We start from the raw sequence: 18,223 nt of genomic DNA, 5'->3' as shown, positions 1-18,223 counted from the left end.
ACGTAGGAATGTAGACAAGTAAGAATGTCGGCGCTGCATGCTTAGTGAGGGCTTCGCCCGAACCATACCAAACATGAGGTCAGCTCATAACAAGAATAACTAAATATATAGTAAATAAATATACTTCTATAATTCTATTACAGTATCCGTATATCATCCATGTCACTTTTGAACAATTACCGCTTACATGAACGAAAAATTGAATCATGCGGTTATTCATAAGCCTTCTTTAGCATGTTATCATTACAATCTCCCAAATTTATGGTCAGATCTATGCCCTGTCGTCTCAAGCCCTACTGACACCATTGGCATCGATATCTGCTTCGACCTCACGCACAACACCGGTGCCCTGCTTCTCGTTTACATCTGGGAATTCTTCCTCGAAGACTGGCTCCGGTTCTACAGTCTCGAACTTAGTCTTGAAATCGGACAGTCCGTGATTGCTACTGTTTGAACGACGTCGAGCATTGGTGAAATTGTAGTCGTAATCCTGGACTTCCTCTCCAGAGCGACCCCTGGAATTCATGGTGTTAGCTCAAGATTCATACTTCGAATTCGAACAGTTCCTTGTCTATCTAAAGATAACGATTCATAAGTCTTACCAATTGCCTTTGCCGCCTCCGTCTTTCTTGGTCTTGTTGGGGTCGGCATTGAAAGGTCCTGTCTTCCCGAAGTAGCGAGGTACAACCCCGGCCGGGTCATCGGCAAGGCCGGTATGGTCCTGATCATTGAGTTTGTGGGAGCGTGTCACTAGATACCCAAGTTAGAGAGCAACAATTGAAACTAGAATTGAGATTATCGAAGAGGGACTTACTCTTCAAAATGTAGCAAGGGAATTGATGGATCGTCTGAGTATCAGGCAATGACAGGTTAGCAGCAGCCATGTGTCGCGTGATCACGGGGTGTATAAGAGGAATTGAGTATCAATTGTGTAGACCAACCAATTGCTCATAAGTTTCCAATATGAAGTACTTACATGAAAGCTAGCGTAGGGAGTGATCGAATGGAAGCAATCGTCTTGATGATGATGATTGTGAGATGTAGAGTTGTCAGATGGTGTAAGTAGAGGAGAGGAGAGATGGCCGTTACATGGTAAGAGCAACAAGTGGTGGTCCAAGGGGAAGGAGGGAGGGGCACATGACCTCATACGTTCCCAAGCTACTATCAACGGACACTCTTACCTCTCTGCCCCAAAACAGTCAAGGGCAATCCGGGGTAGTTCCCCCGGATCTAAACGTTTATTGGTTTAGCCCGCCCACTTGTGTAGATTACGTAATATGGCGTGATCAACTTCCTTTCATGGACAGATAGCACTAAGACCGAAGCAGTTAGCTGGCTTTTCCGTGATGCTGTTGGGCTGTTTGAGTCTCTCAACTCTTATAAGCTACGAGAGTAGAATCTCCCCGTCAATTCACTTTTCCTGCAATACATCATGCTAGGTTCGTAGCGTGTCTATGCTGTAATGTATTGCCTAGAATGCCCTCGAGAGACCAAGCCAATGTGTCAACCTGTCATTTTATCTTGGGCTTGGGTGGCTAGCCACTAGGCAATAGATGTTAGAAAATAATCACGTGATTTAGGACGTCACATAACCCTATACAAACCATTACCAAGAAGCCCCACTAAGGGGATCTCCTTTTTGGTAAAGTGGTAATTTTTGTCCGATAATAGATGATGGACAGGGTTAACTTAACCCCTAGCTAGTTAGTTGTGGAAAAATGGTAAGTTATATGCCTAGACGTATGTCGCATGTAAATCGCCAAACAGGGAAGGAGCAAGTCGCAAATGCAACAGCTCTATCCGGAAGCCCCGATGTTTGTCGTCGTATGCTACATATACGTAGTATGCCAACGGACTTGTAGCCTATATTGTATTGCTATATTGAACATGATTTAATCCGTACTACGTACCCAGTCCGACGGAGATGGATTTATTCCGAGTCTGAAAGAAAGCGGTCAATCAGATTGCACGCATTATTAAAGCGGTGCCAAGTCAGCCAATCAGACGAGAAATTAGAGATGGAAGCCGATCCTGCCAATCCGAGTCAGACCGCGGATTTCGCCGTGCTACATTTGCCGCCCAGTCCCGCACAGAATCCCGTGAAACGACAAGGCTTATAACAAATAACTCCTGCTGTCTGTGATTCCGTCTTCTGATCTATTTCGACTCTTATTATTTAAGGAGGCATTGATTCTGTTAATCGACGACATAGTCAAAACAATTGCCGCGAAATGTCTTTCTCAACACTGGTTTCCGACATAGCGTTTCGTGACATCGCCCATGAGGATCGTGACTCGCAGATCTCTCGTGCTCGTTCTCAAGTCACCGCTCGATCACTTGCGAGCACTCGGGCAACCAGCGTCAGTATCTCAGGCGATATATCGAGTCAATTACATGCTGGCTATAGCCACCCACTAGCCAGGTCATGGCAAGCGGAAAGACAGTTGACAAAGGTATGGACTGAATTATAGCGTTCATTGAGTCTGACTTCTCTAGATTGACAACTGGTAATAGGAAATGCTTATTTATCCATTGTTCATTACCGATAACCCCGATGAAGAAACACCTATTCCCTCTTTACCAAACCAATGTCGCCGAGGCTTGAACCGCCTGGTACCATTCCTCACACCGCTTGTGCGCAAAGGATTACGAAGTGTTATGCTCTTTGGTGTCCCTCTTAATCCCAACGCAAAAGATCCTCTAGGAACTGCCGCTGATGACCCATCGGGACCCGTCATACAGGCTATCCGATTACTGCGAGCACAATTCCCAAATCTCTATATAACTGTAGACGTCTGTCTATGTGAATATACCTCGCACGGCCACTGCGGCATTCTATGCGACGATGGAAGTCTTAATAATGCGCAATCAGTCGAGCGGATATCTGATGTCGCGTTGGCATATGCCATGGCCGGTGCACATTGCGTTGCCCCCTCAGATATGAACGATGGTCGTGTGCGCGCTATAAAACTCAAATTGATTGAAGCTGGTATCTCTCACCAGGTTCTGCTCATGTCATATGCCGCCAAATTCAGCGGTAGTCTCTACGGGCCTTTTAGAGATGCAGCAGGCTCTGCGCCCTCGTTTGGTGACCGCAAGTGCTATCAATTGCCACCCGGTGGTCGTGGACTTGCTCGTCGTGCGATCATCCGTGATGTTGCCGAGGGAGCCGATATCATCATGGTGAAGCCCGCTAGCAACTTCCTCGATATCATCAGTGACGCAAAAGAATTGGCCAAGGACATGCCCATTGCTGCATATCAAGTTAGCGGAGAATTTGCTATGATCCATGCGGCTGCCAAAGCTGGTGTTTTCGATCTGAAAGAAATGGCCCTTGAGAGTACGCAAGGAATCTTGAGGGCTGGTGCTGGCATTGTTATCAGCTACTTCACACCGGAGTTCCTAGACTGGCTATCTACTTAAGCTTGGGTTTGGTTTAATACTTTATATCTTACTTCATGGGGAGGCGTTTGATTTTGTTTTGGGTTATATGCTACAGCACTCTCTATACACATCGAAAATACCAAAAAGTCAAACCGGCTTGGAGAGATTCTACATACAACAAATGATTCAATAATTTCAATGCAAAATGAGATGCAGCTCGAATTTGCCACATGTCTAGAATTCATCTCCATTCGTAAACTTCCAGCGTCAAACTAAGGAAAAACATGAATAAACGCTCAACTCATTTCAATTACAAAGAGACATGTATCATATATATCATGCAACGCGAAAGAAATACATTTCAAGACAGAAATTAACCAAAAAACAAAACATCATTTTCACATGTAGCTGGGCTTGAGCCCTTGAAATCCATATGCAACAATATCTGACTTCACCACTTCGCCTGGCGCGACATAGGCGCCTCGTCGAAGACGCACTCCTGGGTATATTGTGCAGTTTGCACCGACATAACAATCTTCTTCAATGGTAACGGGACGGCCCTGATATCGACTCTGCGAGCCTTTGCGCTCTTGCATGTTAGCATGGGCCATTGAGCCAAGGATGGTGACATTGGGGCCAATCCACGTGTGGGCACCAATATTGATTGGGCAATCGTCAACCATAGAGCAATTCTCAGATATCATCACATCTTCTCCGATGTGTATGTTAAAGCCATAATGGCAGCGGAAAGGAGCTTCGACAACTGCCCCTTGGCCAATCGAACCCATAGGTCGCGGGGTAGGGGATCCAGAAGGGGTTGTGGTCGCAGGGGGGATGATGATCTCCCTGAGCAATCGGTTTTGTTCCTTGGAACTCACACCGGATAGTGGGTTACAAGCATTGTTGAATCGCCATAGTGCGGACTTGCAACGGTCACGGTCTTCCACTAGTTGCATGTCGAAAGGACGATAGAGCTCTCCGTGAATCATTTTCTCTCTCTCTGTGTCCTCGCCGGTATTATGGCGTGCCGATAACTGGTGCTCAATGCTCAATGCAAGCCGTGCTTGTGCCTGTGGACTACTAGTGTCTATGCTGCTGGGATGTGGAGGTCTTTGATCGACAGCACCTTGGAACATGGGCATACCGGGTTTTGGATGCGGGCCTTGTTGCGAGAGTTCACGGATAGACGGAACGACATGATATTCAGTCTTTGGTTGGCCCTCACGGGAAAGCTCATGGATAGGAGGAACTTCTCGGTAATCGGTAGATTTTGACATGTGCTCAGCCATGTAAGGAGGATGTGACGCGCTTGGCCAGCTTCTCTTGGGCCAAGCGTTCCGATTCCCTGTAACATTCGTTGGCGTGCCTAGATATTGGGCGGCGGCATTGTCATTATCCTCCACGACAACCGGCCTGACTTTATTGACTTCAGCTTGTTGCGCCGTGGTTTGGATTCGCTCGTGATGGCGGGCGTTGACATCTTGCAGATACTGATTAGCTGCTTCAGAGTACCCGTCCTTGGATTGCAAAGGTACCGGACCCTTGCTGCTTGATGGTTTCTGCCATGTACTTCTAGAAGAGTAGCCCTCGCAAACAAATCCACCGCGTATACAATTGTTACCTAAAATTCAAACCATGATTAGCCACCATCTTGACAAACGTGGTAGGACCTGAGCTAGCAGATGAAGAGAGCTTACATGCGGGATGCTGTTCGTCACACTTCTTCTTTCTCCTCCGACAAGTCAGACAACCAGTCTTAGTCCGATTGCTAAAAACTCGTTTCCTCTTCGGCCCAACCTGGACGGATGATTGTGACTTTTCTTGCGTATAAGGTGACATAGGCTCACCCGTGACGGAAGGCGGACCAGTGGGCCATGGTTTTTGCTCCATTGAGTCAGTCGAATGAGTCTCTCTCTGAAGAGCTTCCACCAGTTGTGCATCAGAGGTATCCAAGTTCTGGGCTTTCTGGGCCTGGCTAATCAGATGAGAGTCGTAATCCTGCCAAGAGCCACCTGTCCCATTAATCATCTGCGCATCCTTGATCTCTGCATGCATATAGCCCGCGGAGGGCTGTCCGGAATATTCGTGGCCAGCGGAAAATAGTTTGGAACCGTTGGATGCTTCCGACTGCATAGGCGGCTCCGAGCCCACATCCGAGGAGCGCGCAGAAATTGCTTGGACGTCACTTGGTAGATCCTGTTGTTGCGATTGGCGTTCGAGGGACTCGGAACGCTTTCGTTTATTCTTGTTCCCTCCGTTTGGCGTCGCTTGGGGCGATAATTCCTGAGGGCCATGCTCGGCGACTTGGTCTACGCTGGCATCCAACGTTTCGCGTTGGCCTTCCTCCTGTCTTGAACCGTTTGCACTGCCATTGGCCGCTCCTAAATCGATATTCTCGTTACTTTGAGATGGGCTGACGGTGGAAGTTGCGGTATTGGAATTGTGCACTGTTGTGTCCTTGCCGTTGACAGCAGTGAAACGCGGAGGGCCGTGTTCGGTATGCTGGTCGCTTTCTTGCGCATAAGTTCCGTTGGAAATGGAGGCGGGCTGCGCTACAGTGGCCATGATGAACGTAATCTCTGTCGGTCTGTTCTGACCGTGGAATCACGGAGGGTTTCTCCGAATAATTTCGAATACGCGAAACCACCACTCCTGTGGATGTGTTGACTGAAAAAGCTGCGGAGTAAATCAGATATATCAAATGGACATGGGTTTATCGATATGAAACCTTTCGTTTTGCGTCGATAGAGCGAATAACAGGGGACGTAGGCCCCCTCAATATCGATGTGGTCGAGCCCGATTGAGTATGTCGACGGTTTTAGATTCCTCTGTTCCTTTAAGTTCAGATTCCAATTTGCGCCTCAATACCATCAAAGACACTGATTGACGGGAAACGGAAAATTTCTTGGAGACCTCGACTCCAACTGGCGCAATTGTTAGATCGTTTGAACAGCGCTAAAAGAAAATGCGACGAATTTATCGAGAAACGTTGGAGTTTCACGCAAACTAAACGGCGCGGGCGTTTCGCCAGTGCGTGGTAATTAGCTATGGCGGAGAGAAGAAACAAACGGTGCTCAATGTAACGACAAAACAAAAATCAATACAAATAGTAAGTTGCTAATACTGACGAGTCAGTACGGGACATCACGGTTGGACGAGTATTCTCGGATGAGTAGAAGCAAGACGAGCCAGCACAAGAAGATGGGAGAGGAAGGAAGGAACAGACAGATGGGGGGGGGAAAGGAAGGTAGTACGTACTAGGTAGGGTAGGTTAGTTGGGAAGAAGGAAGTAAGTACTAGAGGGAGGGCCGGCAAGTCTCCGCGCAGGCGATAAACGGGTTCGGCGGTTAATTATATAGCGTAAGCATCAAGCACCAAGGTCTAAGCTTTGCATGTTCTCCGGTGATACGGAGTACAATTCTGGGAAGGAGCCTACTGGTGCGCAGAGTCTGGCAGTTTGGCAGTCGCAGTGGCAGTGGCAGGTGCAAATAGTTGTGTAGAGCAAGAGCGACAAAACGGAAGGAGGGGCGGCGGCCCCGGCGGGCGCAGCTTCCCAAAAAGCATTGAAGCAGTCAGTCTCACAGAACTAGCAGAGGTTGCAAGCGCGCGAGAGGTCGGGTAACTAGCACGGACTAGGTCGACCAGAGCGGGCCCAGGCCAACAATGAGGCGGAATGGGCGCGCTGTGGGTGCCAGGTGCTTAACGTTGGCGCGCGATCGGCGGCGGCAGAACCTGGACGTCTGTGCTGTGGTTGGCTGAGTGTGTCATTAGCGCCGTTGCCCTCCCTGTCACAGGACAACCAATCAGCGCCCATACTCTCGTGTCCGACCTGCAAGGACAGGCGCACTGGACCAATCGACGTTTGTCAAACATCTCCACTTGCATGGAGGGTGGGAGCAGAAAAGGGAAAAAAAAAGGAAACTGGCCCTGGAGGGTTGGGCAGTCCGGAGTACGTACGTACGTACTTTTTTCTCCTGCACGCTTCTTTCGATCTTCTTCCTGAAGGACGACGACGTATGGCGTCGGTTAACGTAGGGACGTATTGCCTTTAGACTGAATCTAGCCATGCTGTTAGAGACTGAAGTACAAGACGCATGGAGTCAATAAAATGGTACGTTGCGGTAATCGATCGAGAGCGAACTAACTGCATCTGGTCGTTACTGTAACTTGATTATTCCTCAAGTTTGGGCCGCGTCGCGCGCGCCAGAGCGTATGACACAGCGCTAACTGCTAATTGATCATCTACCTTTCCTTTCAGCCCGGAGTGGCGTCTATGCTGCTTTCTTATTTGTCCTGTGTACGTACATACTTAAAGCCAAACTCGAATTTCACGGTAATAATCAACCTCTATTCTCATATTATGCTGGCTCCTCTTGAAGAATATTGGGCGTGTAATTAAGGATGCTTCGTATCGGTGCCAAAATAGGAGCCGCCGCACAAGCAAAAAGCCGCAAGAGGCAACAGCGGCGGCTGCGACACGATTAATTTGCTTGCCGACGGCTACCCTCCATGAGTGGTGGGGGCTGCGTAGGAGGAGTAGGTAGAGTGATCACGGATTGCAGATGCATGTCAAGTCACGCTCTGTGCCCGGTCCTTAATCCTTAGGAGAGAGAGGCGCAACGGACTTCCTCGTTAAATTATTCGCCATTGGCGCCGCAATGGCGCCTACACAAAAAAAAACAAAATAACCACTGGAAGCGACCTCCCTCTTTTCTCAGTGTCTTGTGCGTCAATGGTGGATAGCCACTTTGTGCTACATAGTTACTCCTACATATATATTCCTTGCCCTAAGGTACTCTGTAGAAGAAACACCCGGCGGCAGTACAATTTCTCCCAGGCCTGACTGTGCCCAGCGCTCGATTAATCCACCGCGTTCAGAACCACTTTCATGCATCTCATTGGTTGTCCAGGACATTACTCAACAACTTCTAATCGTCGATGGCATCTATGTGAGACGCCATCCTTCCCTTCATTCTATCTCTTCCAAAGCGCCCCGGCGAATCATGCATTCCTGCTATTTTTGGAACTGGGGAGCCCTGGCATTTAAGGCTACCGATCAATCAATGTTGAAGCCTTGTAGTTTCTTCAGAAATGCGAAACGCAGCGCGAAACCGACGAGAGGGACTGCCCCAAATTCGATAAACTGCGGTAATTGCATAGTCTTTGTCTTTGATGGTCTTTGCTTTTTTGCCTGGACCTACGCAATGACAGGGGGGTATTTTCATCACAGCATAACCGCAATGACGCCCTCGCAATAGTACAATATCTTCTATGCCGGTGTAGACATAGACTTAAGTAGAATCGCCATACGTAGATATATGGAGCGGTACAGCAGATGTAAACAACCATGGTTAGTTAACTAACTAGAGCTGTTGTTATGGATGCTGACTCAGCATGACGGTGCTTTCCTTCCAAACCAAGACCATCGCTACCTCAACAAGCTTCATCGGATGCCCAGAACGAGAAGTTTGATCCCTTCATTTACCATTCAGCCATTCATTGAACGGCTTACGACGTCGCCAAATTCCATATCGAGAGTTATCAGAGCTTCACCTCGGTTGATTTCTTGTATTTCCGCCGATTCCCTCGACTGTTTTCTCGTATATCGTTGGATGCTTCGCGTTTGACCGCCCAGCAGCTATCTTTCTCTGCCCCGCCCCGCCTTCAATCTTCCCTCTGGTCCTTCTTCCATCAATCTTCCTGCAGTAACCCCACCGGTTTTATTTATTTTTCTTTGCGACATTAACTTGAAATTACCCTTTGATCATATCGCGAATCTAGAGTTTCAAGTGACGCTGAAGGCGATCTCGCCAGAGTTTGGTGCGGCATGTCTTTCTCAGTACAAGAATTGGACAACACTGTCCGCGCCTTCTATGAGGGCAAAGGCGATGTGGTGAGTATCCGTTGTTCTATCGATCTATTTGCATCTTGAAAGCACCAGGCAGGTGAAAGCAAAGGGCTAACATTGGCGCAATTTATTTCTATCTAGCAAAAACAAGCACAACAATCCTTGACCGAGGTATGATGAAAAGTCCTCACTTGACTCGACGGCATCGACTAATCTTACGCCGAAACAGTTTAAACAAAATCCTGACGCGTGGTTATCGGTGGGAGAGATCTTACAGGAATCGTCTTACTCCCAAACAAAATGTGAGTGTACCCTTGAAAAAACTCATTCCAAACGAGGCGAACGAAAAACTCATTTGTTGTGTGGTAGATCTCGGATTGCAGGTTCTAGATGAGGTTATTATGACAAGATGGAAGGTCCTACCACGAGATCAATGCCAAGGTGAGATTGATTTTAGACACAAGTGAAGTTTCAATAAGTGCAGAACGTTGACACCGGGATTTAGGAATTCGCAACTTCGTCGTCAATTTGATCATCGAGCATTCGAAATCCGAAGAGAAACTCAAAAGTGAACGCGCGTTCTTGAACAAACTGAATCTCGTCCTCGTCTCGATATTGAAGCAGGAGTGGCCCCATAACTGGCCAACCTTCATCAATGAAATCATTTCCTCGTGTCACACCAGTCTGTCTATATGTGAAAACAACATGGCTATTCTTCGATTGTTATCGGAGGAGGTTTTTGATTACTCGCAGGATCAGATGACATCTACCAAAGCCAAGAATCTCAAGACAACGATGACCCAGGAGTTTTCATCGATATTCCAGCTATGTTCCGAGGTCCTGAACACTGCGAATCAGCCTGCTCTGATCAAAGCGACACTGGAAACGTTGCTCCGGTTTCTCAACTGGATTCCCCTCGGCTATATTTTTGAGACACCTATTATCAACACTCTCCTTACTAGGTTTCTCGATGCGCCGGAAACTCGCAATGTGACACTGAAATGTTTGACTGAAATCGGGGGTCTTCAGATCGGTCCTCAGTACTCCTATGACGAGAAACTAGTGTTAATGTTCACCGAGACTCTCACGCGGGTGGCTAAAATCATCCCACTCACTTTGGATCTAAAGAGCACTTACATGAATAGCAATTCCAGAGACCAGGAGTTTGTTCTAAACCTAGCTCTGTTCCTATGCAACTTCTTCAGCGTGCATCTCAATGTAAGTGAATTTCCGGATATTGTTTGTCGGGACCGTCTAGGTCGCTAATCATCCTACAAAGCTTATTGAAAAACTGCCCAACTTGGACTATCTAACCCACGCACACTTCTACCTCATCCGAATCAGCCAGATTGACGACCGAGAAATCTTCAAGATCTGCTTAGAGTACTGGACCAAGCTCGTGCAGGAGTTGTATGAAGAGATGCAACAGCTCCCGATCACCGATATCAATCCTCTAGTAAGCATGGGTGTCAGCGGTCTTGCGAACGGCGGCGCGCCACATCCTAGCACACTCGCAAACTATCCTTTGCGCAAGCACAAGTATCAAGAAGTACTGTCGAGCCTCAGAACTGTTATGATTGAGAAAATGGTACGCCCGGAAGAGGTTCTTATCGTGGAAAATGACGAGGGAGAGATTGTGCGCGAGTTTGTGAAAGAGAGCGACACCATCCAACTTTACAAAACGACAAGGGAATGCTTGGTCTATCTTACACACCTTGACGTTGTCGACACGGAGACTATCATGGCCGATAAACTCGCTAAACAGGTCGATGGTACTGAGTGGTCATGGGCCAACTGCAATACTTTGTGCTGGGCCATTGGGTCAATTTCTGGCGCTATGAATGAGGAAACAGAGAAACGTTTCCTGGTCACTGTGATCAAAGACCTTCTTGGTCTGACGGAACAGAAGCGTGGAAAAGACAACAAAGCAGTCGTTGCCAGTAATATAATGTATATTGTTGGCCAATATCCAAGGTTTTTGAAGGCTCACTGGAAGTTCTTGAAGACTGTGGTGAACAAGTTATTCGAGTTCATGCACGAGACACACGAAGGTTTGTTTATCAATCAATTACAATCTCTGGGCATTTCATTTACAGCTTCTAGGTGTCCAGGACATGGCTTGTGATACGTTCATCAAGATTGCCAATAAATGCAAACGCCATTTCGTCGCTCTTCAGCCTGGAGAAACTGAGCCATTTATTGAGGAGATAGTTCGCAACATGCGAAAGATTACCTGCGACCTTTCACCACAGCAAATCCATACCTTCTACGAGGCTTGTGGTTACATGATTTCGGCTCAGGGCCAGAAAGGCCTTCAGGATCGATTGATTGAGAGTTTAATGGCATTGCCTAATTCTGCGTGGGATGCCATCATTGCCCAAGCCAACCAAGACCCTTCCATATTGCAGGACTCCGAAACTATAAAGGTCGTGGGAAATATCATGAAGACCAATGTTGCGGCCTGCTCTTCAATTGGCACCTACTTTTATCCCCAAATCGGCCGCATCTACCACGATATGCTCAATATGTACCGCGCTTCCAGCCAACTTATCTCCGACGCTGTTGCTAGCGATGGTAAGTTTCCAAAGTCTTTACCGTAACTTGTACTAAACTTTCTTAGGAACCATTGCAACGAAAACTCCTCGTGTGCGAGGACTACGTACCATCAAGAAAGAAATCCTCAAGCTTATTGATACATATGTTCAAAAAGCAGACGACCTGGAGATGGTTAATCAGAATATGGTTCCTCCGTTGCTCGAAGCCGTTCTGCTTGACTACAATCGAAATGTCCCCGATGCTCGAGAAGCAGAGGTATTGAATGTTATGACAACAATTATTCACAAGCTTCATGTACGTTGGACCCCAAGAACTTCGCGATTCTCCGTTAGAATACCAGTCTCTGTGTCATTTGATATCGATACTGACTTTTCCCTAGAATCTTATGGACGACAAGGTGCCAGTTATCATGGAGAGTGTCTTTGAGTGCACTCTCGAGATGATTAACAAGGACTTCCATGAATATCCCGAACACCGTGTTCAATTTTTCAAGCTGCTACAAGCGATCAACTTATACTGTTTCCCTGCCTTGCTGAAGTTAGACGGCAATCAATTCAAGTTCGTCATCGACTCGTGCATGTGGGCAAGCAAGCACGACAACCGCGAGGTCGAGAACACCGGATTGACCATGTGTCTTGAACTTATGAACAATATGGCAGAGACAGATCTGCAGACATCGAGCATCTTCTTCCGTCAATTCTACCTTTCCATTCTTCAAGATGTTTTCTTTGTGCTGACTGATACCGATCACAAAGCTGGTAAGTTGATAGCACGCATCTCAGACATAGAACTCGTGCTGATACCTGAAACAGGATTCAAATCGCAAGCAATGCTTCTGTCGCGCATGTTCTACTTTGTTGAGTCCGGCAAGATTCAAGAGCCCATCTACTCCCCAGAACAAGCACCAGCTGGGACTTCAAACAAGGATTTCCTACAAGAATACGTTGCCAGCCTTCTTCAATCGGCTTTCAAGAATCTTCAAGAGTAAGTCAATTCTTTTAATTTGCTCTTCTCTAGTTACTAAAATATGGCGTCCAGAATCCAAATCAAGCAGTTTGTTATCGGATTGTTTGCGTACAACGACGATTTTACCAAGTTCAAGACACACCTGCGAGACTTTTTGATCTCTCTCAAGGAGTTCGCGGGAGATAATGCTGAACTCTACGCCGAGGAACGAGAACAAGCGTTACAGGATGCTAAGGCTGCCGAGAGAGATCGTGCAATGAAGGTCGGAGGTTTGCTCAAACCAGCCGATATGGATCAGGACGACGATCTATAGTACATTTGATCACTCGCGTAGTTTTGAAGAAACCTGGAAAGGGGGTTGGAGGCAAAGCCAATATTCACTTCGCTTCGGGAGCTTGAGAAACAGCGCAAGTCTCAGGTATATACCCGCGGCTCTGCCAATTCCTTGCTTGAAACCTGTTTTGACTGTTGATTTATCAAAATGCATATCCAGTATACATGGTCTGGAGTATGCATGATTGGAGGAAGCGCTTGCTGCGGGGGGGTCTAAAGGCCCAGATGTGGTGTTTGATAGCCATTCTTCTTAGGAAAAAGGAAGCAGTAAATCTAGCAGCAGTTCTAATCAGTCCAAAAGGTTAAATAAAATAATGATATCGCCGAGTGTATTTGAGTTTTCTTGAAATTGTAATCTGGAATAAATTGACGTAGGGTACGATCTGCAGCGGAGCACCGCTGGATGATTCTCGATGGCCCCACACATTTTTAAGCTTGCCATCTCGCCATCATCAGTCACCCTACCATTTTGCAGCCTCGACAGGACCTCGAACTGTGATACTTGCTGCTACAACAAAATTTTGACTCTTCCTCGAATATTGTACAACAGGGAAACCCCTCATTGACCAACGATGCCACGACAACAGCGACAACGACAGCTGAACACCGGCACAACAACGTCGACGACGACATCAGACTCCGAGTCGGCAATAAACGCAGCAAGCTTTCCACGCACTCTGCGCCTCCGAGGCGAAAGTCATAGCCATGTCGTTACTGTCGGCGAGAGTGCTCGTACAGAGACTCCAGAACAAGAAGCCGCAGAGGGATCGCCGTCTCGTCGCGTGAGGTGGGATGAGAATGTGGTTAATAATGAGGGGATGGGGAAGAAGAGTTCAAAAGGTTGGTTTGCCTCAATTTACCAAGTGAAATGATCAAGTTGACATAATGACTCGATTCCTTATCTAGTATGCTGCATATATCATAGACCTCGAGCCATGGACGAGAGTAGTTCCGAGTCCGAGTCGTCGTCTAGCTCAGATGACTCTGATACTGATGACGATAACGATATGCGTGCTAGGCGGAGGCCTGCTCGACGAGAAGGATGTGGCCATGATGGCCATGACCATGAGCACGATCACAACCACGGGATCAAGAAAGTGAGGAGAAAGAGGCCGAGTCCGAATGCTTATGAGCGGCAACCCAGGAATGAGCGAAGACCTACGCAACAATCAACGGCTGACTAGAGGAGGAAGATAACGGAAGAAAAAGATTAAAGTGATGATCATATGCATTGTCATTACGAACTACAGATTTCTACCCATGGAATATGGATATCTAATTGGGACCGAGAACAACGGAATACAGAACTGACGGGTATATCAAACCGAACTTCTTACTCCCCGCCCCATACAACTCCGACGCCTTGCAAAAAAAAAAAAAAAAAAAAAAAAAAATACACGGACATTCGAGAACGCAGACCAACAACATCAAAAACTTATACCATCATACTCCGCCTCCTTGTCGAAGCACGCTGACTCCGCTTGGCTAGCAAAGTGCTACTCTCATCCACGAGAGTTCGTGTTGTTTTGGCCTTTGTTGTGCCGATATCCTTGATAACTGATTGAGAGTCCTCTAAGCTGTCGTCATGGAACTCACTGTCATACGCTAATGTGTCATCGTCCAGGATAGGCTTTGAGCGATCAGAAACTGCGGGGTTGGAGGAATGTCGGCGGGATTGCGAAGTAGGATTTGTTGAACGTCGTCGTGTATTATTAATAGCGACGCTCTTGTTGGCTGAGGGACTCAACATGGCGCTTGAGTCGTCCACTTGATTAGTCTGCTTTGAAGTTGATCCAGACTCGAGATCATTGAATCGTATAATATCATTGGTACTCGCAGACAATGTCCTTCGTTTTCGCTCTGTAACCATATTCTTTGGTATTTCAGTAAGGCCTTGTGTCGTGGCAGTCGATGCGGTATTACTGTCCGCAGATGATTCATGCTCTTCGGGGATGTTATTCAAAGTCGAGCTTTCGTGGTCGTTATCTCGACCAGGTGTGCCTGTGACAGTATTGGAAGCACGTCGGCTACCAGCAATTATCACTGCATCTACAAGCTCATTCGTGGCTCTTCGCATCTTGTCGCGTAGATTCGGCTCTGCGTAGCTGACTGCGCCTCTTGCGCGCCTGGATGGTCGAGATCCAAGACCAGGAAGAGGCATAGAGTCTGTCACAGCAGGTTCGTCCGCGTTAAATGACTTTTTTTGAATGCATTCGCTTTCCTGAGGCTCAGGTATGGTTGATATGAGTGGTTTGATGGGCTCATCTTCGTGTATAAAAGCTGTGGCTGCTCTCTTCGGCTTTTTCACATTGTCGGATTGGAACTGCGGAATCTTCTTTGCTGGTTCTCCTCTGCGCGAATTCTCGTCATCTCCTTGTTTCTTCATCGGTTTCTCTGGCTTGCCATCGACCTGCTGGGCTGTCTCCTTGGTCTGTTTTTTCGTTGAAGATGCCATATTGGTGGTTTCTGCGAAGATCTCATTAGTGTATTCCTCCAAATATCACATATACAATCGATTTAGACGTACTCGGCTCTAACACTCTCCGTTTTGCAGCAGGCGTCTTCTTCGGAGGTTGCTTCTTTGCTGGTCCCACAAGTTCATTGACGATTTCAACGGCCACATTCGGACGATCGGTTCGCAAATCGACTGCACGCGTAAATTGAAAGTCGTCATCAATTTTGCTAGTAGCCGTTACAGGCAGCGGTGAAAATGTGATTTCATCTTCCGTCGAGCTAAACTTTCTCTTCGAGCCGGACAGGGCAGGAGGTGACGCAGATTTGGCTGGCGAGACTGTTTCTTCTACCGGCAGCTCCTCGTTCATGTTGCTTGCAGATTCTTCAGGGCTGTGGCCGTCATATTCCGCATCTGGAAGAATAACATCGTCTATATCGAGAAAGTCATCATGTCGTCTTCGTACAAGTGGGCTTTGATTCATATCAAAGTGTGCAACCGGAGGTGACCCTATGCTAGGGGAATCTATGTCCTGTGATTCTGCAAGTTCCTGGGGGCTAAGAAAAGGTTAGCGCTGGATTTTAGGCAGTATAGTTGATCATCCTTACTCGAGAGTCCGTCTTGGAAAGTATTTGTCTTCCATGATAGTTGGCAGTCTGTCGCCGTTGTCGTTCCATGTTATCGGTCTCCGATTGGGATCAGCTGAGCGTTGAGTTTCACCTTCCGCCTCGAGATGCGCAGTCTTTTTCATAAAGCTCTCGGGAATCAAGCCCAACTCGCTGACCAATTTGTTCAGTTCCGATACTTTGGCTGCCAGCTTATCTTTGCATTGATGGATTTCTTTGTGAAAAGCTCGGCCGGCAGCGTACTTTTCGGCATCTTGCGTTAATGAAATCACCTGTTCCTTGAGTGCGGTATTTTCTTTGAGTAGATGAGATAGTTCGGCTTCTAGGCCTTGGATCCGTAGCGACTGGAGAGAGTTTACTCGAGCGATTTCGCGGTTCTGACGCACGAAACGTCTTTTGACTATTATTCGTGTCGTGTCAGCACTGAGTTCAAAGTAGTCAATGGATCAAAGGGGAGTTGCTTACGAGCCTCTATGGACTCCGCTGGTCCAGGTATTTCGTTCAATCGCGCCATGTTGTAGATCTAAGGATGGTTTTCTGTCTCTCAGGCTCTAAAGCCTTGGAGTCGATAGGCGCCGCAATCTCTCAGCGCTGTTAAGAATATCCTCGTATCATAGGATTCCCGTTCGTCGTATTTAGAATATCGGCGGTGGTGATTCGGTGTCAATCGAAAGATGATGGATAATTGTAGGTCGTGTGTTCGTTGTTGAAGAATGATATTTTACGGCTTGTTTAGGTTGCTTGTTGATGTTTGTCCGGATATGGCTTAGCTTTGCTAGGAGCGACCCCACTTGCTGAGATTCACAATTCTTACAGAAGTAATAGTACGTACCTTCTACAACACACACACGACCACCACGTAAACGCTTGTCTTCTGCTCTTTGACGACTATATTGAATTCTCAGTCTATCGAACCTCGATCGCAAACCACGCCGAACAGCACAATGGCGCATCCGACTATAAACGCATCTCTTCGCCAGAGCAATGCCTACCCAACGACGTCACAGCAAGCCATGACGTTGACCATGCGAATCGAAGCAAAAAAGGCGGAGTTGGAGAATCTCACCCAATTACGCGATCTGAGTAATGCCCTCGCCTCGCAGATGCAAGCTCTTGAATTAAAATTGGCTACTTTGAAAGACGGCACAGAATGTATGTTGATGGGCCTGTTTCATACCATTTGGTGGCATTTTGTACTTACCTCTGAATAGCCATTGCTTGCGTTTTGGCAAACTGGCAGAGCGTTCTGCAGGCGATCAACATGGCGACCAGTATGAGCTCCCTGATCGAATCGATCTTACTAGATTTGGGCTATTTTGCATAGAGCGAGAGTGCTAATGAACCTAATTGAACAGAGAAAACAGCGACCAGCGTCGAAGCACTTGCGACCGCCGACAGCCGTCCAGCAACACTCGTGCGGATACCTACTGCGACGATTGACACTCTTCCGGATGCGTGATACTAAAGACTATTTGATGGGGCTCTTTCAAGTGACAAAACAATGTCTCGAAAGGTCGACTGCGCACAAGTACCGAAAAAACACGTGTTGTAGTGGGCTCCGCATCAAAATTAGACGAAGTCTGAAACTTACCAAACTCGTGCCACGTATAAACTCGACACTCAGAACGCACCACAATGCTCCACGATTCTAAGCCGTTTATCTCACGATGCTTGATCCTATCGCCCTTATCACAGACGCAATGCAAGCAATGGCCTACGAGATGGGATGATTTGTTTCGCAGGAACTACAATGCGATGTTCATCAACCCCAAAACAGGTAACGAGAGGAGGTTCGGGTAGAAGTGGGACTGCAGTGACAACAGTCTGTTCGCGAGAATTGACGAGAGCAAACTTGGATACCGTGAGCGTGGTGTCTATTAGCTTTGATAGCCAAAGAAAGATAAGCTATGTCTCCTCATGCTAGTTAGTTAACCGTTTTCTCTGTATTAGTGGTACAGTGACTATGATGTGGTGCCGGGATTGGTGTCAGATAGCCGTCTCATGGTCGATGATCTCCACAGACTAACTACCAGGAACTACCAGCGAGACTAGGGAAGT

General features: G+C 47.3%; 7 protein-coding genes across 7 annotated transcripts; 4 read left to right on the top strand and 3 right to left on the bottom strand.

The window, feature by feature from the left end:
- Positions 1–286: 286 nt before the first annotated feature.
- Positions 287–884, bottom strand: EYB26_003355 (uncharacterized protein; the record flags this gene model as incomplete). The annotated part of the gene is made up of 3 exons (XM_054262656.1): positions 287–515; positions 603–750; positions 815–884. The coding sequence occupies 3 exons, from the start codon at positions 882–884 to the stop codon at positions 287–289; spliced, it is 447 nt and encodes a 148-aa protein (XP_054118631.1).
- A 1,347-nt stretch (positions 885–2,231) lies between these two features.
- EYB26_003354 (uncharacterized protein) lies at positions 2,232–3,423 on the top strand (the record flags this gene model as incomplete). Its single annotated transcript, XM_054262655.1, has 2 exons — positions 2,232–2,453; positions 2,515–3,423. The coding sequence occupies 2 exons, from the start codon at positions 2,232–2,234 to the stop codon at positions 3,421–3,423; spliced, it is 1,131 nt and encodes a 376-aa protein (XP_054118630.1).
- Positions 3,424–3,782: 359 nt separating this feature from the next.
- On the bottom strand, positions 3,783–5,949 carry EYB26_003353 (uncharacterized protein; the record flags this gene model as incomplete). Its single annotated transcript, XM_054262654.1, has 2 exons — positions 3,783–5,005; positions 5,082–5,949. The coding sequence occupies 2 exons, from the start codon at positions 5,947–5,949 to the stop codon at positions 3,783–3,785; spliced, it is 2,091 nt and encodes a 696-aa protein (XP_054118629.1).
- A 3,262-nt stretch (positions 5,950–9,211) lies between these two features.
- Positions 9,212–13,067, top strand: EYB26_003352 (uncharacterized protein; the record flags this gene model as incomplete). The annotated part of the gene is made up of 11 exons (XM_054262653.1): positions 9,212–9,277; positions 9,374–9,403; positions 9,462–9,534; positions 9,602–9,673; positions 9,738–10,450; positions 10,512–11,283; positions 11,336–11,806; positions 11,853–12,082; positions 12,168–12,546; positions 12,601–12,772; positions 12,827–13,067. The coding sequence occupies 11 exons, from the start codon at positions 9,212–9,214 to the stop codon at positions 13,065–13,067; spliced, it is 3,219 nt and encodes a 1,072-aa protein (XP_054118628.1).
- A 592-nt stretch (positions 13,068–13,659) lies between these two features.
- On the top strand, positions 13,660–14,271 carry EYB26_003351 (uncharacterized protein; the record flags this gene model as incomplete). Its single annotated transcript, XM_054262652.1, has 2 exons — positions 13,660–13,927; positions 13,994–14,271. 2 exons carry the CDS (start codon positions 13,660–13,662, stop codon positions 14,269–14,271), a joined length of 546 nt encoding a protein of 181 aa, XP_054118627.1.
- Positions 14,272–14,522: 251 nt separating this feature from the next.
- On the bottom strand, positions 14,523–16,679 carry EYB26_003350 (uncharacterized protein; the record flags this gene model as incomplete). The annotated part of the gene is made up of 4 exons (XM_054262651.1): positions 14,523–15,553; positions 15,615–16,096; positions 16,148–16,565; positions 16,631–16,679. 4 exons carry the CDS (start codon positions 16,677–16,679, stop codon positions 14,523–14,525), a joined length of 1,980 nt encoding a protein of 659 aa, XP_054118626.1.
- Positions 16,680–17,109: 430 nt separating this feature from the next.
- On the top strand, positions 17,110–17,624 carry EYB26_003349 (uncharacterized protein; the record flags this gene model as incomplete). The annotated part of the gene is made up of 3 exons (XM_054262650.1): positions 17,110–17,317; positions 17,377–17,436; positions 17,521–17,624. 3 exons carry the CDS (start codon positions 17,110–17,112, stop codon positions 17,622–17,624), a joined length of 372 nt encoding a protein of 123 aa, XP_054118625.1.
- Positions 17,625–18,223: the final 599 nt, after the last annotated feature.

Source organism: Talaromyces marneffei, chromosome 2 (assembly GCF_009556855.1).
Source record: "Talaromyces marneffei chromosome 2, complete sequence".
Classification (NCBI taxonomy): Eukaryota; Fungi; Ascomycota; class Eurotiomycetes; order Eurotiales; family Trichocomaceae; genus Talaromyces; species Talaromyces marneffei.
This window is presented reverse-complemented; position numbering and strand designations above follow the sequence as displayed.